The following is a 17,951-nucleotide window of genomic DNA, read 5'->3' as shown; positions in this document are numbered from 1 at the left end:
TTCTCCTGCCTCAGCCTCCTGAGTAGCTGGGATTACAGGCACGCACCACCATGCCCAGCTAATGTTTTGTATTTTTAGTAGAGACGGGGTTTCACCATGTTGACCAGGATGGTCTCGATCTTTTGACCTCGTGATCCACCCGCCTCGGCCTCCCAAAGTGCTGGGATTACAGGCTTGAGCCACCGCGCCCGGCCAAGCATAATATTTTCAAGGTTCATCCATGTTGAAGCTCCATGTGAGTGGTCAGAAACTTATTAACCGGGGGCCTTCACTGAGAAGTGATAAGATGATAAATACCTGCCAGATGTGGTAGCTCACACCTGTAATCCCAGCACTTTAGAGGCCAAGGCAGGAAGATCATTTGAGCCCAGGAGTTCAAGACCAACCTTGGCAATATACTGAGACCCTATCTCTACCAAAAATTAAAAAAAAAAAGATGATGAATATCTTTATCATTGGGTAACCTGAGAATATCTGTATTTTTAGACATTTTATAGTGTCCCATCAGTTTCTATGGAGAAAAATCTACCAAATCCTGACTGGGGGTATACCCTTGACAGCTCATTGTTTGGGTAACCAGAAGGGGCTAGGGGAATCTACCTGTTTGGTAGACATTTCCTTAGTTATGCTGTTTTCAGTATAGCGTTCACCCCTATTCTCAGCTGAGCTTGGTGTTCCCTGAGTCTAGAGTCTTTCTAATTATTTCCCTGGACTGGTGAGTTGACAGGCAGCCTTTGTCTAGAGTGGAGGAGGGGTAGTTGCCTGGTTGCTTGGGCAGGTGGGGAGAGCGAAGGACCTAACTGCTCTTTCTGTAGATTGTCAGCCTACTTCTCTGTTTTCGGCCCAATGACTCAATCCTCCCTTCAGAGATACACTGTGCTTCCAATTCCTGGCCTTTCCAAGGTACAGTGGTATGAATCAGATTGCTTTTTTTAATATTTTTTTGAGACAGTCTCACTTCATTGCTTAGGCTGAAGTGCAGTGGCATGATCTCGGCCCACTGTAACCTCTGCCTCCCAGGATCAGCCCATATTCCTGCCTCAGCCTCCCAAGTAGCTGGGATTACAGCCCCCTACCACACCCAGCTAATTTTTGTATTTTTAGTAGAGACAGGGTTTTACCATGTTGGCCAGGCTGGTCTCAAACTCCTGACCTCAGGTGATCCACCTGCCTCGACCTTCCAAAGTCTAGGGATTATAGGCTGGAGTGCAGTGGCTATTCACATGTGCAGTCATAGCATACTGTGGCTTCGAACTTCTGGCCTCAAGCAATCCTCCCACCTCAGCCTCCCGAGTGGCTGGGACTATAGGTGCACACCACTGCACCTGGCACAATTTTTGTTTTTGTTATTGAAACACATTAGAAAAATGTACACAATATATATACTTACTTACACAGTGTTCTCCTCTGCTGTTCCCTGATCCCTGTTGTACCTACTATTAACAGTCTGTGTATTTTTCATATGTTTCTATGCATATATATCTATATGCACACATACACACTTACATGTATATGTCTGTATGTTTGTTCATATATCTACATATTAATTAAAACTGAATTGAAAATATCTTTCTGTATTGCTAATATTTAAAAACTTGTAATATAGGCCAGGTGTAAGTGGTTCATGCCTATAATCCCAGCACTTTTGGGAGGCCAAGGCAGGAAGATTACTTGAGGCCAAGAGATTGAGACCAGTTTGGGCAACATAATGAGACCGTGTCTCGTGATTAAAACAAAACCCAAACTTGTAATATATTTTCTAAAAATGGAAACAGAAATATTTTTCATTGTTTACTAAGTAGAAGTAAAAGTGCTCTATATTTTATAGATAGCCATTTCAGAAGGTATTTGCTCAGGTGTACTTATCACTCAGCAATGCAGTGCTCACCTAATGCAAGAACTACTTTGTCAAAGGGTTGAAAAGATGACTAATATACCCTAATCAGTTTTTCCCTCAAGATAGTCCTTTTGATCTACTTAAAAGCTAAATGATTTGGAATTCTTTTACCTTTATTTATAATATCATAACCTGGAAGAGACATATAGATAAAAATCTGCTTATCTTCATGCAATTAGATTATTAGGAGATAAGTTTTTATTCACATTTGTCTAGTATATTCTGCAATCCACATGAGAAGGCGTGGAGCAACTCTCAGAAGGCAAAACATTTAGATTGAAGATTCAGTTTAGTTTGGTAGAGCTTTTAGGAACAATGAATTATCTTGAAATTTATTCTTTTGGATTATAAAGTCCATCTGTATAGAGACTATATCTAGTTAATTACTGTGTTCACAGCTTCTGGAACATAGGAGGTGTTCAATATATATTTGCCTATGTATGTGTGGAGTGTGATGATAGATAGTAGGAATGTAGAAATAGGCCAATACTGCATTTAGTTCAGATCTTATGATTGTGTTCTTTTAGCAACTTCATGTAGAAACTGCCTTTATAATAATTTCATTCTTCTTACGTTTCTGTAGTTGAGAACAGCAAGATACAAGGAGGCTGCCCTCTGTGATAGACGTGAAATGGTCATTATGTGTTGTTGGTGGTAGAGCTATCTGTGAACTATCATTACCCATAAATAGCAGCTTCCTCAGGCAGTCTGATCAACTTAACTCATCTCATCATAGTGCTCCTCCATTGAAGGGATGTAGACAAGTCTCCATAACTTCTTTTGAAGGTGATTAGGGAGTAACCCACCTGCTGATACAAGGAAGCACATTGATTCTTGTTGGGCCCTGTTGGTCATACAGTCAAATCACTAAGGACTAGATTTGAGAAGCTTAATTTTTGACCTTAAAGTTTCCCCAATTTACTCCTTTTGCTGGGTTTCCATTAAAATTTGCTTTTACCCCATTCTGAATGAGTATTATAGTTAGGTGTTTCTGTGTGTTATTCCCTCTTGATTTGTTCTTTTGAGTGCAGGGAACACTTTGTCTTTGTACCTTTGCATAGCTATAGTGCAGTGCTTTGTATAACACCTGTTTATACTGTTAATCCTTGTGTTAAGTGGGTAAGTAGAAGAATTTTAAATTTTGCTAAGTTATAGTTCCAACTGTAGCTACTTTTGTAAGTCACATAAAATCCCTTTCAAATAAGACAGGTATTTAGCTAATTTGAAAAAAAGTATAGATTATAGCACATCCTCCCCCATCTAGTAATTTCAGAAGTCTGATAGTTATTTTAAAACAACTTTATTGAGATATAATTCACATACCATGAAATTTACCCACATTGTATAATTCAGTGGTTTTTAGTGTCTTCAGCAAGTTGTACAACCATCATCGTAGTCAAATTTGAAATATTTTCATTACCCTGAAAGAAATCCTTTATACATTAGCAGTCACTCCCTATTTCCTGCTTGCTCCCCAGCCGTAGTCAACCATTAATCTACTTTCTGTCTTTATAGATTTGCCTATTCTGGGCAATGGGATTATATAATACATGGCTTTTCATGACAGGCTTCTACCACTTAGCAGAATGTTTTCAGGTTTGTCCATGTTTTAACATATGTCAGTACCTCATTCCTTTCTCTTGCTGAATAATCTATTGTATGGATATATATCTCATTTTATTTATCTGTCTGTTGATAGATATTTGGGTTGTTTTCCATTTTTTGGCCATTATAAATAATACTACCGTGAACATTCATGTACAAGTTTCTGTGTAGATATATGTTTCTTTTTTCTCGGGTATATGCTAGAGTGAAATTGCTGGGCAACTCTGCATTTAATCTTTTGAGGAACGGCCAGACTGTTTTCCATGCAGCTGCATCATTTTACGTTCCCACCAGCAGTCTATGAGCATTCCAATTTCTCCACGTCCTTACCAACACTTGTTATTATCTTTCTTTTTAATTATAGTCATCCTAGTGAGTGTGAAGTGGTATTTCACTGTGGTTTTGATTTGCATTTCTCTGTTGGCTGTGTTCAGTATCTTTTCATGTGCTTATTGGCTGCCTGTCTTTTGGAGCAATATGTATTCAGATCCTTTGCCCATTTTTAATTGGGTCATTTGTCTTTTATTATTGAATTGAAAGATTTTTTTTATGAATTCTAGATGCAAGTACAAAAATATATTTACAGATACATTGACAAATGTTTACAAAAATATATTTTATCAGTTCTACTTCCAAAAACATTCTCCCATTCTGTAGGTTGTCTCTTCACTTTCTTGATGATGTCCTTTGATGCACAAAAGTTTTTAATTTTGATGCAGTTCATCTATTTTTTCTTGTTTGCTATTTTCGGGGTCATATTTAAGAGACCATTACCTAATCTTAGGTCACAAAGATTTAAGCCTATTTTTTCTTTTAAGAATTTTATAGTTTTAGCTCTTGCTATTTTGGTCTTTGATCTATGTTTATTTAATTTTGGTGTGAGGCAGGAATCTAACTTCATTCTTTTTGCATGTGGATATCCACTTGTTTCAGAACAATTTGTTAAAAAGATTATTCTTTCCCTCATTGAATTATCTTGACACCCATGTTGAAAATCAGTTGATTAATGGACATTTCCCTCCTTCCCTCCTTCCTTCTCCTTTCTTTACTTTCTTTTTTTCTTCCTTTTCTTTCTTTCATTTTTGAGACAAAATCTCACTCTGTCTCCCAGGCTGGAGTGCAGTGGCGCAACCTCAGCTCATTGCAACCTCTGCCTCTTGGCTTCAGGTGATTCTCATGCCCCAGGTTCCTGAGTAGCTGGGCTTACAGGTGTGCATCACCATGCCCAGCTAATATTTGTATTTTTAGTAGAGACAGCGTTTCACCATGTTGTCCAGGCTGGTCTCGAACTCCTGACCTCAGTTGATTTACCCGCCTCCACCTCTCAAAGTGCTGGGATTACAGGTGTGAGCCACCGCACCCGGCCAATTAAGGGACTTCTGTTTTGGGGAAAATATTCACATTGTTTTCCTTTCCCCCAGATTGCTTACAATTTTTTGGTTAAATTAAGAAAAAAGAAACAGTCTCAAAAAAGATACAAGTACAGTTCAAAGAACATAATTTTTTTGAACCATTTGAGAGTAAGTTGTCAACATGATGCCAAATGATGATCATTTTTGTGTATTTTCCACAAACAAGAATATTTTCCCACAGAAGCACAGTATAACCATAAAAATCAGAAGACTAACATTGTTCTATTTCTACCATGTCATCCTCAGATCCCATTCAAGTTTTGCCCATTGTCTCAGTGTTGTCCTGAATAGCAAAAAGGACCCAGTCCAGAATTACACATTGCATTTTCTCAGTCTTTCCTTGACCCTCATGACCTGTACATTGTTGAAGATTACAGTTCAGTTATTTTGTAGAATGTCCCTCAGTCATGGTTAGTCTGATGTTTCCTTATGATTAGATTCAGTTTATGCATATTTGGCAGGAATGTCACAGAAGTGATGTTATGTCCTTTTTAGTGCATTGTATTAGGGCCCAGAGTTTCACCATTATTTGTAATATTAACCTTAATTGCTTGATTAAGGTGGTATTTGCCAGCTTTTTCCACTATTATTGTTTTTTCTTTTGCAGTTAGCATCTTGTGGGACAGTACATTGAGATAATACTAATTTTGGTCTTCATCAACCTTTATTTCTTTCATTTATTTATTTATATCTACATGGACACATATATTCCTATTTTGTTTAATGAGTTATATTTCTTTACTGTTTTCATTTGTGTTGATAGGCCAGCTGTTCCAGATTTGGTTAGTGAGAGCTCCTTCAAGCTCACCATTTTGTTCTTTTAACATACCCTCTCTCATTCTTTGAGCACTTCCTTCCTTTTTGGCACAAGACAGCGTTCTAGGCTTATTTGATACTTGCGCTATTCTGTTCCTTGAATCAGCCATTTCTTCAAAGAGCCCTGTTTCCTTTTAGTAGAGAATGGTATTAGAAAGCAAGGTCTAGGTGCTTAGTGTACATATTGGGGTATTGTCCCCAGGACCTCTCAGGGCAGCAGTCCCCAACCTTTCTGGCACCAGGGATTGGTTTCATTGCTGGGGTGGGGTTGGGGTGGGAGTATTGATTTCAGGATGAAACTGTACCACCTCAGGTCATCAGGCATTAGATTTTCATAAGGAGCGCACAACCGTGGTCCCTTGCATGTACAATTCACAATATGGTTTGTGCTTCTGTGAGAATCTAATGCTGAAGCTCAGGCAGTAATGATTGCTTGCCTACTGCTCCCCTCCTGCTATGTGGCCCTTTTCCTAACAGGCCATGGACAAGTACCAGTTTGTGGCCTGGGAGTTAGGGATCTCTGTCTCAGGGGACAGAGCTAGGGACTATATGTATTCTGTGTACAGGCATTTACATATTTATGTTTATATACATTGAAATTCATGAGTTGATATCAGTAGCTGTAATTCCAGTTCGAAACAAGAGGGTTCATTCTATTACTGTTAAGCAAATGATTAATAACATACCCATCACTTCATAGAGTTACCCCCCCCCCTTTTTTTTTTGTAGTAAGAGTACCTAAAATCTACTCACTTGGCAAATTACCAGTATATAATACAATATTATTAACTATAGTCTTTATGATATACATTGGTCACTTAGTGGCTTTTGGACTGAGTTGTTTTGAAAGGGGCTGCATGTTGAGAGATGATGAAGTTTTACAGACTTAGAAGTCGGTGTTTCAGAAGAAAGGGAAAACCAAATATCTTGAAATTTTCACTTTTTAGGCAATCAAAAGGATTCCTTCTGTGGCTAACATTTAACATAAAATAATACTTAACTTGATTGATAATTATTAGAATCTTAACATACTTTGGTTAGTGTGCTGCTCCTGAGGAAATTAGAAAACAATAATTTACATCTACAGAATAATATTCATTTCTCTTCTAGCTCTTCCGCCAAAGCCACCTAAGCCAATGACTTCAGCAGTTACAAATGGGATGAAGGACTGTTCTGTTTCTCTTCAGGATGCAGAATGGTACTGGGGGGATATTTCAAGGTAACTAGAATGCTACTGTAATTGAATGCAGTTTTTTATAAAGTCATTTGTGATAATTAGTAGTTAAAGTAAATAATTTTAAGCCAGGCATGGTGGCTCACACCTATAATCCCAACAACTCAGGAGGCTGAGGCTGAAGAATCGCTTGATACCAGAGTTCGAGGTTGTAGAGAGCACTCTGTTGCACTCTAATCTGGGCAACAGTGAGACCCCTGACTCTCAAAAAAAAGAAAAAGAAAGAAAGTAGAGCATTGTAATGCACTACTAATTGTCATTTAAAGATTACAATTTAAAAAATTTTGTGTGGGAACATTTCATAAGTGTCTTAATACTTTGCTTCACATGAAAAAGTGACAAGAAAATCTTTATTATTTATTTATTTCAAGACCAAGTCTCACCCTGTCGCCCATGCTGGAGTGCAGTGGCAAGATCTTGGCTCACTGTAACCTCCACCTCCTGGGTTCAAGCAATTCTCTTGGCCTCAGCCTCCTGAGTAGCTGGGATTACAGTCATGTACCACCACATCCAGCTAATTTTTGTATTTTTAGTAGAGCTGGGGTTTCACCATGTTGGCCAGGCTGGTCAAACTCCTGACCTCAGGTGATCCACCCGCCTTGGCCTCCCAAAGTGCTAGGATTACAGGTGTGAGCCACCATGCCCGGCTGAAAAATTTTAAATTACAGGTGTGATTATTACTTCTAATACTATATTGAGGATGGATTTCTGAACAAGTGACACCTAGACATTTAGGATAGTTACATGTGTTTTAAAATTGTCAATATTTGTGGGTACTTAGATTTCTGTACCTTTCTTTCTTTAAGCCAGTGATACCAAAGTCTTTGCATGCACAAAAATTAATTGAGGTGGAGCCCAGGAATCTGCATTTAACAGCTTCCCTAGGTGAATTTAGTGCAGTCTCTTTACACACCCAGTTTGATAAACAGGACTCTAAGACAAATTTGTTTTTTGGGTAAAGTGTGGTTTTAGATCATTTTGAATCTGAAGAGGGAATTATATACGTTTAATTAGAATATTATGTTTTCTTATTAAAATTTTTTTCTTGTTCAACTTTGCTTTAATGGGTCTCAAATATATTTTCTTTTTAAAGCTCTATCCATTTCTGTCAAATCAACTTCAAGGTTGATGCTGTATTCCTCAATACACTTATCTATTCCTTTCTCTTCTGTGTTCTCTTCCTCTACCAAAATGGTATTTATTTAATTTAAAAAAAAATTAAAAACCCTTACTATTTCAACTATTTTAAGTGTACATTTTCATTGTTGTGAAACCATTATCACCATCAATCTCCAGAATGTTTTCATTTTTCCTAACTGAAATTCTGTACCATTAAACAATAACCTCTCCTTCTCTCCTTCTTCAGCTCATGGCAACCATCATTCTACTTTCTGTCTTATGAATTCAACTGTTGTAGGTATCATGCACAAGTGGAATCGTATAATAATTGTCCTTTTGTGACTGGCTTATTTCACTTTTTTCATACGTCTTCAAGGTTCATTCATGTTGTAGCATGTGTCAGAATTTTATTCCTTCTTAAGGCTGAGTAATATCTTATTATATGTATATGCTATATATTTTTTTATCCATTCATCTGGACATTTGGATTGTTTCTGGCTTATGGCTATTGTAAATAATGCTGCAATTAATATTGTTGCACAAATATTTGAGTCCCCGAGTCCCTGGGTATATACTGGGTATATATCCAGGAATGGAATGGAATTGGCCAGGTCATATGGTATTTCTGTGTTTAATTTTTTGAAGAGGACTTAATACATTTAATTTAATTTTTTTTTTTTTTTTTTTTTTTTTTTTTTTTTTTTTTTTTTTTTTTTTTGAGACAGAGTCTCGTTCAGTCGCCCAGGCTGGAGTGCAGTGGTGTAATCTCAGCCCACTGCAACCTCTGCCTCCCTGGTTCTAGCGATTCTCCTGTCTGAGCCTCCCAAGTAGCTAGGATTACAGGCGCTTGCCCCACCGCCATGTCCGGCTAATTTTGTATTTTTAGTAGAGACAGGGTTTCATCATGTTGGCCAGGCTGGTCTCAAACTCCTGACCTCAAGTGACCTGTCTTCTTCAACCTCCCAAAGTGCTGGGATTATAGGCATGAGCCACTGCACCTGGCCATTTTATTTTAAAATTCATTAGAATATTTTTATTTTAATATTGTACAATAAAATAGTCTGTTATTTTTTATTTTAAGATCCTGTGGTTCTGCTGTGATTCAAGGGTCTTTTATGCCCTGCCATTTCCTTAAGTGTTCTAGTGTTGTGCCTTATGGTCCTAAACCAACTCTACAGAAGGAATTTGTTATTAGAAAAATTCAAACTAGGAGAATATCCTATTGAAAGGTTATGAACTTAGTGAATTTTCCCTCTTCTGTTCAGAAACAGCTGTCACTGTTGCTTAAATATAACCTTCATTTTAAACAGCCGCTGTTTTTTCCTGAAACTTTACAAGTTCAGAACTGCGTAAGGAAGCCCTAAAGGTTTAATGGAAACAGAATCTCTTACACACATTTGAAATATGGAAGAGTTTAAAAATCAAATAGCCCTTCTTTAGATTGCATAACACCAAAAATCAAAACAGAAAGAGCATATTTAGGGAGAAGAACTAAATGACCTCTAAAGGCCTCCATTATTCTATAACCTTAGGCACACCTACTACCCAAGCAGCTTTAGTAGTAACATGTAAAGACAACCAGTGTTTACATTTTTTCATTTTTCCTGTAATTTTGTTCTTCAGGGAGGAGGTAAATGACAAATTGCGGGATATGCCAGATGGGACCTTCTTGGTCCGAGATGCCTCAACAAAAATGCAAGGAGATTATACTTTGACTTTGCGGTAAGTACTTTTCAGTCTTTTGGCTAGTGCTCTACTAATATTATTTTAGTTCTGGGTATACAGATATTTCTGTATTTAAATCTTTATCTATATAATTTTTCATATTTTGATTTAATTTATGTACCTAATTAAATGTGCATAAATATATAGTTTGGCTAATTCTTTTTTCTGTATATTAAGTATTTAAATAAGTATTTAAACATTTTATATAAAAATGGTAACTTAAAAAAATGTAGAAATAAAATGAAAAGGCTAAAATCCCAAAATGTAGGGGAGTAAGAAGCATACGGTTGACCTTATAAAGGAAGTAGAAGTCATGGGCATATTCTAAGGGTAAAAATGAATCTGTCCTTCAAATAACCCTATTATCTTCCTTAATGCAGACTTTAGAAAGCAGAACTCAACATAATTTTGGTTAATGAGGATATGTTGAAGATAAAGTAGTTCTCAGCCTGTATCATGCTTTCCACATGGGCATGTTAGAGTCTTTTTAAGTGTTGGATGTATGAATTTTTATATTTACACATATTTTTTAAAGGTTAAGGAAAGTGCATGAGAAATTTCTATATTTAATTTTAATAATTAAAGTAGCCCAATTACAATAAAGCCTTATGATTTTTTTAAAAAAGGAACTATTTAACAATAAGAAAATAACAGTAACAATAACAATGACTAACTTTCTTGTACTAAGCCCTTTACATGCAACGTATCATTTATTCCTCACAACAGCCTTATGAGGTAGGTATTATTACTACTCCTGTTTTATAGATGAGGTAGCTAAGGGTTAACATGGTTAAGAAACTTGCCTAAAGTCACATAGTTAGAAAGTGGTAGTGGAAGAGTTCAGATCTAGATTCATCTGGCTCTTTGCTGCCTTTCCAGCTTAATATCTTTAGGAAAAAAATGCAATGTTTTATGCTAATATGGCATACGTTTGGAGGCACTATTTTAGTTTCTGGTAAAGAGCTAAAGAAGTGAATACCTTTGCACTTGAACTGTGCTGACTAATCAGTATTCTACAATAATTCATTGAACACAGTTTTTCCTCTACTCCAGTCAGGCTTCTGTCTCCACCACTCCACGGATACTGCTAAACCGGTGGCCACTTCTCTCTTCTTACCTTACTTGACCTCTTAGCAGCATTAGTCATAGACACCTCTTCCTAAAAGCAGTTTATTGTTTTGGCTAAGACATCATACTTTCCTGATTTTCTTCTTAACTTTTAAGTTATTTTGCTCAATATCTAAATGTTAAGTGTTCCAGGGCTTAGACTTGGGCCTCCTTTTCTTCTCTGTATTCATTCTCTTAAGATGAACTTGTCCTGTTCCATGGCCTTAATATATCTGATGATTAATTTTAGGTGTCAGTTTGGCTGGATTGAGGAATACCTAGAGAACTGGTAAAGCATTATTTTGGATGTGTCTGTGAGGGTGTTTCCATAGCAGATTAGCATTTGGGTCAGTGGACTGAGTAAGGAAGATTGTCCCTCAATGTGGGTAGGCACCATCCAATTGGCTGAGGATAGAACAAAAGGAAAGAAGAAAGAATTTTCTCTCTCTCTATCTTGGAGCTGAAGCACACTCTTATTCTGTCCTTGGAAATCAGAACTCCACCCTTTGGACTCCAGGACTTACACCAATCCTCCCCACACCTGTGGGCTCTTAAAGCCTTCAGTCTTGGACTGAGAGTTATACTATTAGCTTCCCGGGTTCTAGGGATTTAGGACTTGGACTGAGCCACGCTGCTGGCACCCCAGCTTGCAGATGGCCTGTAATGGGACTTCTCAGCCTCCATAATCATGTGAGCCAATTCCGCTGATAAATCCCCTCATATTTATCTTTCTCTCTCTCCTATTGGTTCTGTCTCTCTGCAGAACTCTGATTAACACAGATTTGGGCCGGGCGCGGTGGCTCAAGCCTGTAATCCCAGCACTTTGGGAGGCCGAGGTGGGTGGATCACGAGGTCAAGAGATCGAGACCATCCTGGTCAACACGGTGAAACCCCGTCTCTACTAAAAATACAAAAAATTAGCCGGGCATGGTGGCGTGTGCCTGTAATCCCAGCTACTCAGGAGGCTGAGGCAGGAGAATTGCCTGAACCCAGGAGGCGGAGGTTGCGGTGAGCCGAGATCGCGCCATTGCACTCCAGCCTGGGTAACAAGAGCGAAACTCCGTCCCCCACAGAAAAGAAAAAAAAAAAAACAAAACACAGATTTGGTACCAGGAATGATTCTAGAGGAAGGTATTTTTTTTTTTTTTTTAAAGACAGGATCTTGCTGTGTCTCCCAGGCTAGAGTGTTGTGGCGTGATCATGGCTCACTGCAGCCTTAACCTCCCAGGCATAGGTGGTCCTCCTACCTCAGTCTTCTGAGTAGCTGGGACCAAAGGTGCATGCCACTACACCCAGCTAATTTTTGTGTTTTTTATTTTTTGTAGAGATGGAGTCTCCCTGTGTTGCCTAGGCTGGTCTCAAAACTCCTGGGCTCAAGCAGTCCTCCAGCCTCGGCCTCCTAGTACTGGGATTACAGGCGTGAGCTACTGCACCCAGCCTAGGAAGATAATTTTAAAAATGAATTTCCTTAATGAATTTTGGGGTTTCTGAAATTGGCTAATTTGATGAGACTTAAGAATGCTAAGGACCCTACTTCTAATAGTACAGAGAGAACTGATAGTCCATGATGTGAACTGTTTATATAGAGATATGCAAAATATATGCACTTGATACCTAATTTACCACCTGTAAGAGGCAAGAAACTTGGCAACTCTGTATTTGACATTTTCAAACATTTGTAGAAAACCAAGGTTTTCTAATGTTGCTGGACAAAGTGATGAAAGTAAAGGATGAGCTCAGGGTTTTGATTTCCTGGCCCCAGCTCTGCCATAAATAGCCCAAGAGTTTCTAAATATGCCCTGAGTCAGTATCTTCTCTTCTGTTGCCACAGGTGTGAAATTGCAAAAAAATCAAACACATGCCCTCATCATGTGATTAGCTGAATTACAATCAAAGTTGAAATATTGGCCTTGTAAGGTGTCTGCTGTTAAAGTGAGGGCATTGGTTGGGAAAGAATGGGATTCTGTACATTGGGATGGGGATGTGTGGGAAGACCCTGATGAGCCTGGGGACACTGAGCTCCTAAATTCTGATGAATCTTTTTTGCTTACAGAAATGGCCTCTCAGCATCCCCCGTATACTGGCCTTTCCACCTGTGTCTGAGGGGATTGACCCTGCATTGCCTGAGGAAACCATAACGGTCTTCCTCGAGGCAGTTGCTAAGCAAGAGGATGCTGAGTCTCCTCAGGACCCACCCCCACCACCCTTCTTTGCTTCTAGACCTATAACTAGACTTGGATCCCAGTGGCCCCGAAAGATGAGGTACAAAGTATGACCCATGAGGAGATGCGCTACATGCTAAAAGAGCTACTTGAGTTTTCTAATTTCTACAAGCAGAAATCTGGAAAACATGTATGGGAATAGATATTTAGGGTGCGAGATAATGGTGGAAGAAACATAAAAAAGTTGGATCAGGCTGAATTTATTGTTATTCGCCTACCAAACAGAGATTCTGCATTTAATATTGCGGCTCAGGGAGTTAGGAAAGGCAGCAATTTATTTGGTTAGTTGGCTGAAACATGGATGAAAAGATGGCCTACTGTGAGCCAGCTGGAGGTGTCTGATCTATCTTGATTAACATAGAGGAAGAGAGTCAAAGACTTAAGGAGGAGACTGGGTTGCTAGAGTGGCTTTGTCACTTAAAGTTTATTCACGCTGGGTGGGTCCAGACCACATACTTTTCAGCAGTACTTTGAGACACAGATTTGTGAGGAGAACCCCATCATTCTTGAACGCCATGATTGCTCTTCTCTTTAGGCCAAACCTTAAAATGGGAACTGTAGTAAGTCAATTGAAAATTTTAAATGCAGTGAAATAACTGGATCCCAGGGTAGCAGAGGCCAAGTGAAGGCACTCAGTTGACAAAGGCAGGGTGGACATAGTTATCATAATGGACAGCAGAGGCAAAGCAACAGTCAGAATAGTCTAACTCATATAGACCCATGGCATTGACTAATTCACTGTATGGGTAGCTCACTGTCTATTTTCTTCTCCTTTTCTACCTAGTCTATCTTGCCCTACTGGAATTTAAATTCCCTGAGGTTGGGGAATTTGTTTAGTCATTGCTATCTCTCCAGTGTCTATATTAGTGCCTGATAATGGGTAAGCATTAGAGAATGGATGCCTTATATTTATATAGAGAGAGATAGGCTCTCTCTCTCTCTGTCACCCAGGCTAGAGTACAGTGATGTGATCATAGCTCACTGAAGCCTCGAACTCATGGGCCAGTTGATCCTCCTGCCTCAGCCTCCTGAGTAGCTAGGACTACAGGGGTATGCCACCCTGCCTTGTGGCTAATTTTGTAAAAACTTATTTGTAGAGATGAAGCCTCACTCACTATGTTGCCCAAGCTGGTCTCACACTATAGGTCTCAAGTGATCCTCCCACCCTGGTCTCCCAAATGGTGGGATTACAGGCATGAGCCACCATGCCCAGCCTATAAATGCTTATTTAATAGATGACTATCCTTCTTATTTATCTGGAAAATGGTTTTAATCTGACACTAAGTTGTAGAATTTCATTCCTTTTAAGGCTGAATAATAATCTGCTGTATGTATATACTACATTTTGTTTATCCATTCATCACTTGTTAGCATTAGCAAGAATGTTTGAAAGTTTTCATGTATCTATCACAAAGTCTGACATACAGTAGGTGTTTGATAGATGTTGAATAAATGTTTGAAAGAAAGACATTTACTGAGAGAAAGACGAAGAGAAAGTTTCTCGGGAAATGACAGTTGAACTAGACCTTGATAGATTTTGCAGGGCAGAAGAGTGATGATCTTAGTTCAGTTTAATAAATACTTGCAACTTAGTGCTAGTTACTCTGCAGGGTATCTAACAGTGAGTTAAAACTTCTGTCTCAAGGAATATATAGTCTAGTGAAGACAAAAGAAATGAGAAAACGGCTTTGAGTGAAAGGTTAATAGCAGGAGAGGTTCACACAATATGCTTTGGAGGCTGAAAGGAGGAAAAGAGCTATCTTTGTTAAGAGAATGTAGAAAACTGACCTTCATGGAAGAAATTGCATTTGCAGAATATCTTGAAGAAGGGGATAGGTTTAGACATGTAAAAAGCGGGAGAGAGTTGCAGGAATAGATAACAATAGGAGCAAATATACAGAGGTGAGAATTTATAGCCGCTTTCTGTAAGATGTAGTCCTGTTTGGCTAAAAGATAAAGTTTGTAAAGAAGAAGTGGTAAGGGATAAGAGGTTGGAAAGGGGTCATGTTTAAGAGGGCTTTGAATTCCAAAACTTGCGAGTTTGTATTTAATATTGTAGGTAGTTGGGGAGAACCACTATATTATTTCTGCAGGGAAGCTGTGATCAGGCTATATTTTAGCTTGAAGGGATAGTCAGCTTCTTGGGAGGCTGAGGCAGAAGAATTGCTTAAACCAGCAAGGGAATGGGGAATCACATGATAAAATGATTGGATACAAAATTACCTAGGCTAGTAGCTCTAGGAAAGGAGTTGGGGAGTTAAAAGGCAATGTAGAGTTTGAGAACAGAGGGATTTGACAATAGAATAAGTATGAAATTGAGGGGGAGCTGAAGGTGACTGTGGTTTGAACCTGGTAGGCTGAGAATGAATATGCCATTTATGGAAATAGGAAAGTCAGGAGCATTTATGGGGGGAAGAAAGGATAGATATTGGTTTGCTTTTGTTTTTTTTAAGGAGTCCTACTCTGTTGTCCAGGCTGGAATACAGTGGTGCCATCTTGGCTCACTGCAACCTCCACCTCCTGGGTTCAAGCCATTCTCCTGTCTCAGCTTCGTGAGCAGCTGGGACTACAGGCGCCCACCACCACACCCAGTAGTTTTTACATTTTTAATAGAGATGGGGTTTCAGCATGTTGGCCAGGCTGGTCTCAAACTCCTGATGATCTGCCTGCCTCAGCCTCCCAAAGTGCTGGGATCACAGGCGTGAGCCACTGTACCCAGCCAGTATTGATTTTTAGAAGGGATAGATGTTGACTTCTAACTGCTCCAGAATTGCAAGGTAAAAATGTATCTAGGATATAGCTAGAAATGTAGGTTTAATGCTTAGAAGAGAGAATAGGGCCAGAGAAGGAGTCAAGCCACCATATGCGTATAGAGTAAATGGGATTTTTATGAAAAAATATATAAATTTGAAAAGGTGGAAGCTGAAGGCAAAATTTTATTTTTAGGGAATAACTGTGTTTGGGGTCAGGGAGGAGACAGGAAAAGTGGTTTGAGAGAGCAAAAGAAAATAATAATTTCATCAAAGCTATGGAAGGATGAAATACTAAGAAAGGGAGAGAGTGAGGGAGAAGGTAGTTCTGGGATAAAGTGAGGGGACAGAGCCTGAGTTTGTTCATAGTCATTGGTGACTCTCAAATGAGAGGAATGATTGTGAGCCAGACTGCAGAGAGTAGTAGGTAGTGAGGAAATAGAGATTTTTTAGTTCAATAATTCTCATTATTTAAATTGGTAAATAGTATTCATTGTAGAAAACCAGGATACTTAACAAATCTTTAAGAATCTGCTATCTGCCAGGCATTGGACTAGGTGCTGAGATTACAAAGAGGACTAGCAAGATAAAGACATGACCTTCAATTCCTTCATTCCTTCTCCCATCTCTGCTTAGAATCCATGGTCCATTATTATTAAAGTTACCCATGTGAATATATTCTTAACAAATTTGACCCTAACCTGACTAAATTCCAACACTTACTAAATTCAATTCTCCACCTAGTTCTTGCCTGTGCTTGATCTGCTGAATGTGGAGGAAGGGACATGACCACACGGACTGGTCTAACATTAATTATGACCACTAACCTTAAGTGACCTTTAAAACTGCCTAGCTTAAGAAAGAAAGAATAAATAAATAAAAAGGAAAAAACAAAACTGCCTAGCTTAACTTCCGCATTTCCACAATCCATTCACCCTGCTCCCCCATCTATTTCCTAAATGACAATTTCACATGTTGTTTTTTTTTTTTCTTTTAAAGGACAACCCTTTTTTAAAGGACAGCCCTTCTTCCATCTGACTGTATCCACATTATCAGTGAAATTAAAAGCAACCTAAAGAGCTTGCTTTTAGTTTCACTGATAATGTGGACACAGTCAGATGAGAACTCCTTCATGCTCCTATTACCACAGCTATCAACATATTTACACATTAATGTGAATAGCCTGCCTTTTTCCTATTCCAGTGGATGACTGTTCATGTCCTTGCCCAGGGTCTGCTTCTCCGTTTGTGGACTGCATCCTATCCCATCCCTCTAATCTACTCAAGGACATCACTCTAGGAATTATCTTGTCCTCTTTTTTGGATCAACAATTTTTGTCTCTCTACTGAGTCATTCCCATCAGCATATGAATATAGTCTGTTATCTCCCATTTAAGAATAACAAATAAATAAAATTATCTGAACCCTATATCTCTTTCTAGCTACTTCCCTATTTCTCTTCCCTTGTTGACAGCAGTATTCCTTGAGACACTTGTCTATGGGCATTTCTTCTCTATATTCTTCCATTTTCTTGAATCCATTCCAGTCAGGCTTCTATCTTTTCCATTTCACTGAAACCATTTAGTCAGTTCATTGAGTGATCTCTGCTTTGCCAAACCTAATTATCACTGGACTTGGTTGATAATTTCTTCTTTGTTGAAATACTTTTGTATGAATTGGTTTTTAGGATATCACACTCTTAGTTCTCCTCTTACTTCATTAATTGCTCCCTTTTGGTTTCCTTTGCTGGTTCTTCCTTCCATGTCTCTGACCACTAAACATTGGCATACCCCAGTGCTTAGACCTTGGACCTTTTCTTTTGTCCAGCTATGCTCACCTTCAAATAGGCTGGCAACTCCTGAATTGTATCTTTAGCCCAGGCCTTTCTCCTGAACTTTAGATTCTTTAAGTAGGATTCTGGATCATCTGCTTTTGAATGTTTAGTAGGCATCTCAAACTTTTTTTTTTGCTCATAGTATGGCTTTAAATGTCTGGATAGTTTTTTTTTTTTTTTTTTTTTTTTCAGACGGAATCTCTCTCTGTTGCCGAGGCTGGAGTGCAGTGG

The 17,951-nt window shown here is 38.7% G+C and overlaps 1 protein-coding gene across 6 annotated transcripts in view; it reads left to right on the top strand.

The window, feature by feature from the left end:
* Positions 1-17,951, top strand: part of PIK3R3 (phosphoinositide-3-kinase regulatory subunit 3) — a 97,358-nt gene that overhangs the window by 41,965 nt on the left and 37,442 nt on the right. For 5 of the 6 annotated variants that reach the window (XM_037742882.1, XM_017540879.2, XM_037742881.1 and 2 more), the window contains 2 exons: positions 6,841-6,949; positions 9,707-9,805. In XM_037742882.1, the coding sequence (XP_037598810.1) occupies positions 6,841-6,949; positions 9,707-9,805 (208 nt within the window). Of the gene's footprint in view, positions 1-5,174; positions 5,292-6,840; positions 6,950-9,706; positions 9,806-17,951 lie in introns of those variants that run through there. The other variant, XM_037742884.1, reaches the window with a different exon arrangement.

Source organism: Cebus imitator, unplaced genomic scaffold, assembly GCF_001604975.1.
Source record: "Cebus imitator isolate Cc_AM_T3 unplaced genomic scaffold, Cebus_imitator-1.0 Scaffold129, whole genome shotgun sequence".
Lineage (NCBI taxonomy): Eukaryota > Metazoa > Chordata > Mammalia > Primates > Cebidae > Cebus > Cebus imitator.
Note: the sequence above shows the minus strand (reverse complement) of the source record. Positions and strands in the feature narration are given on the sequence as shown.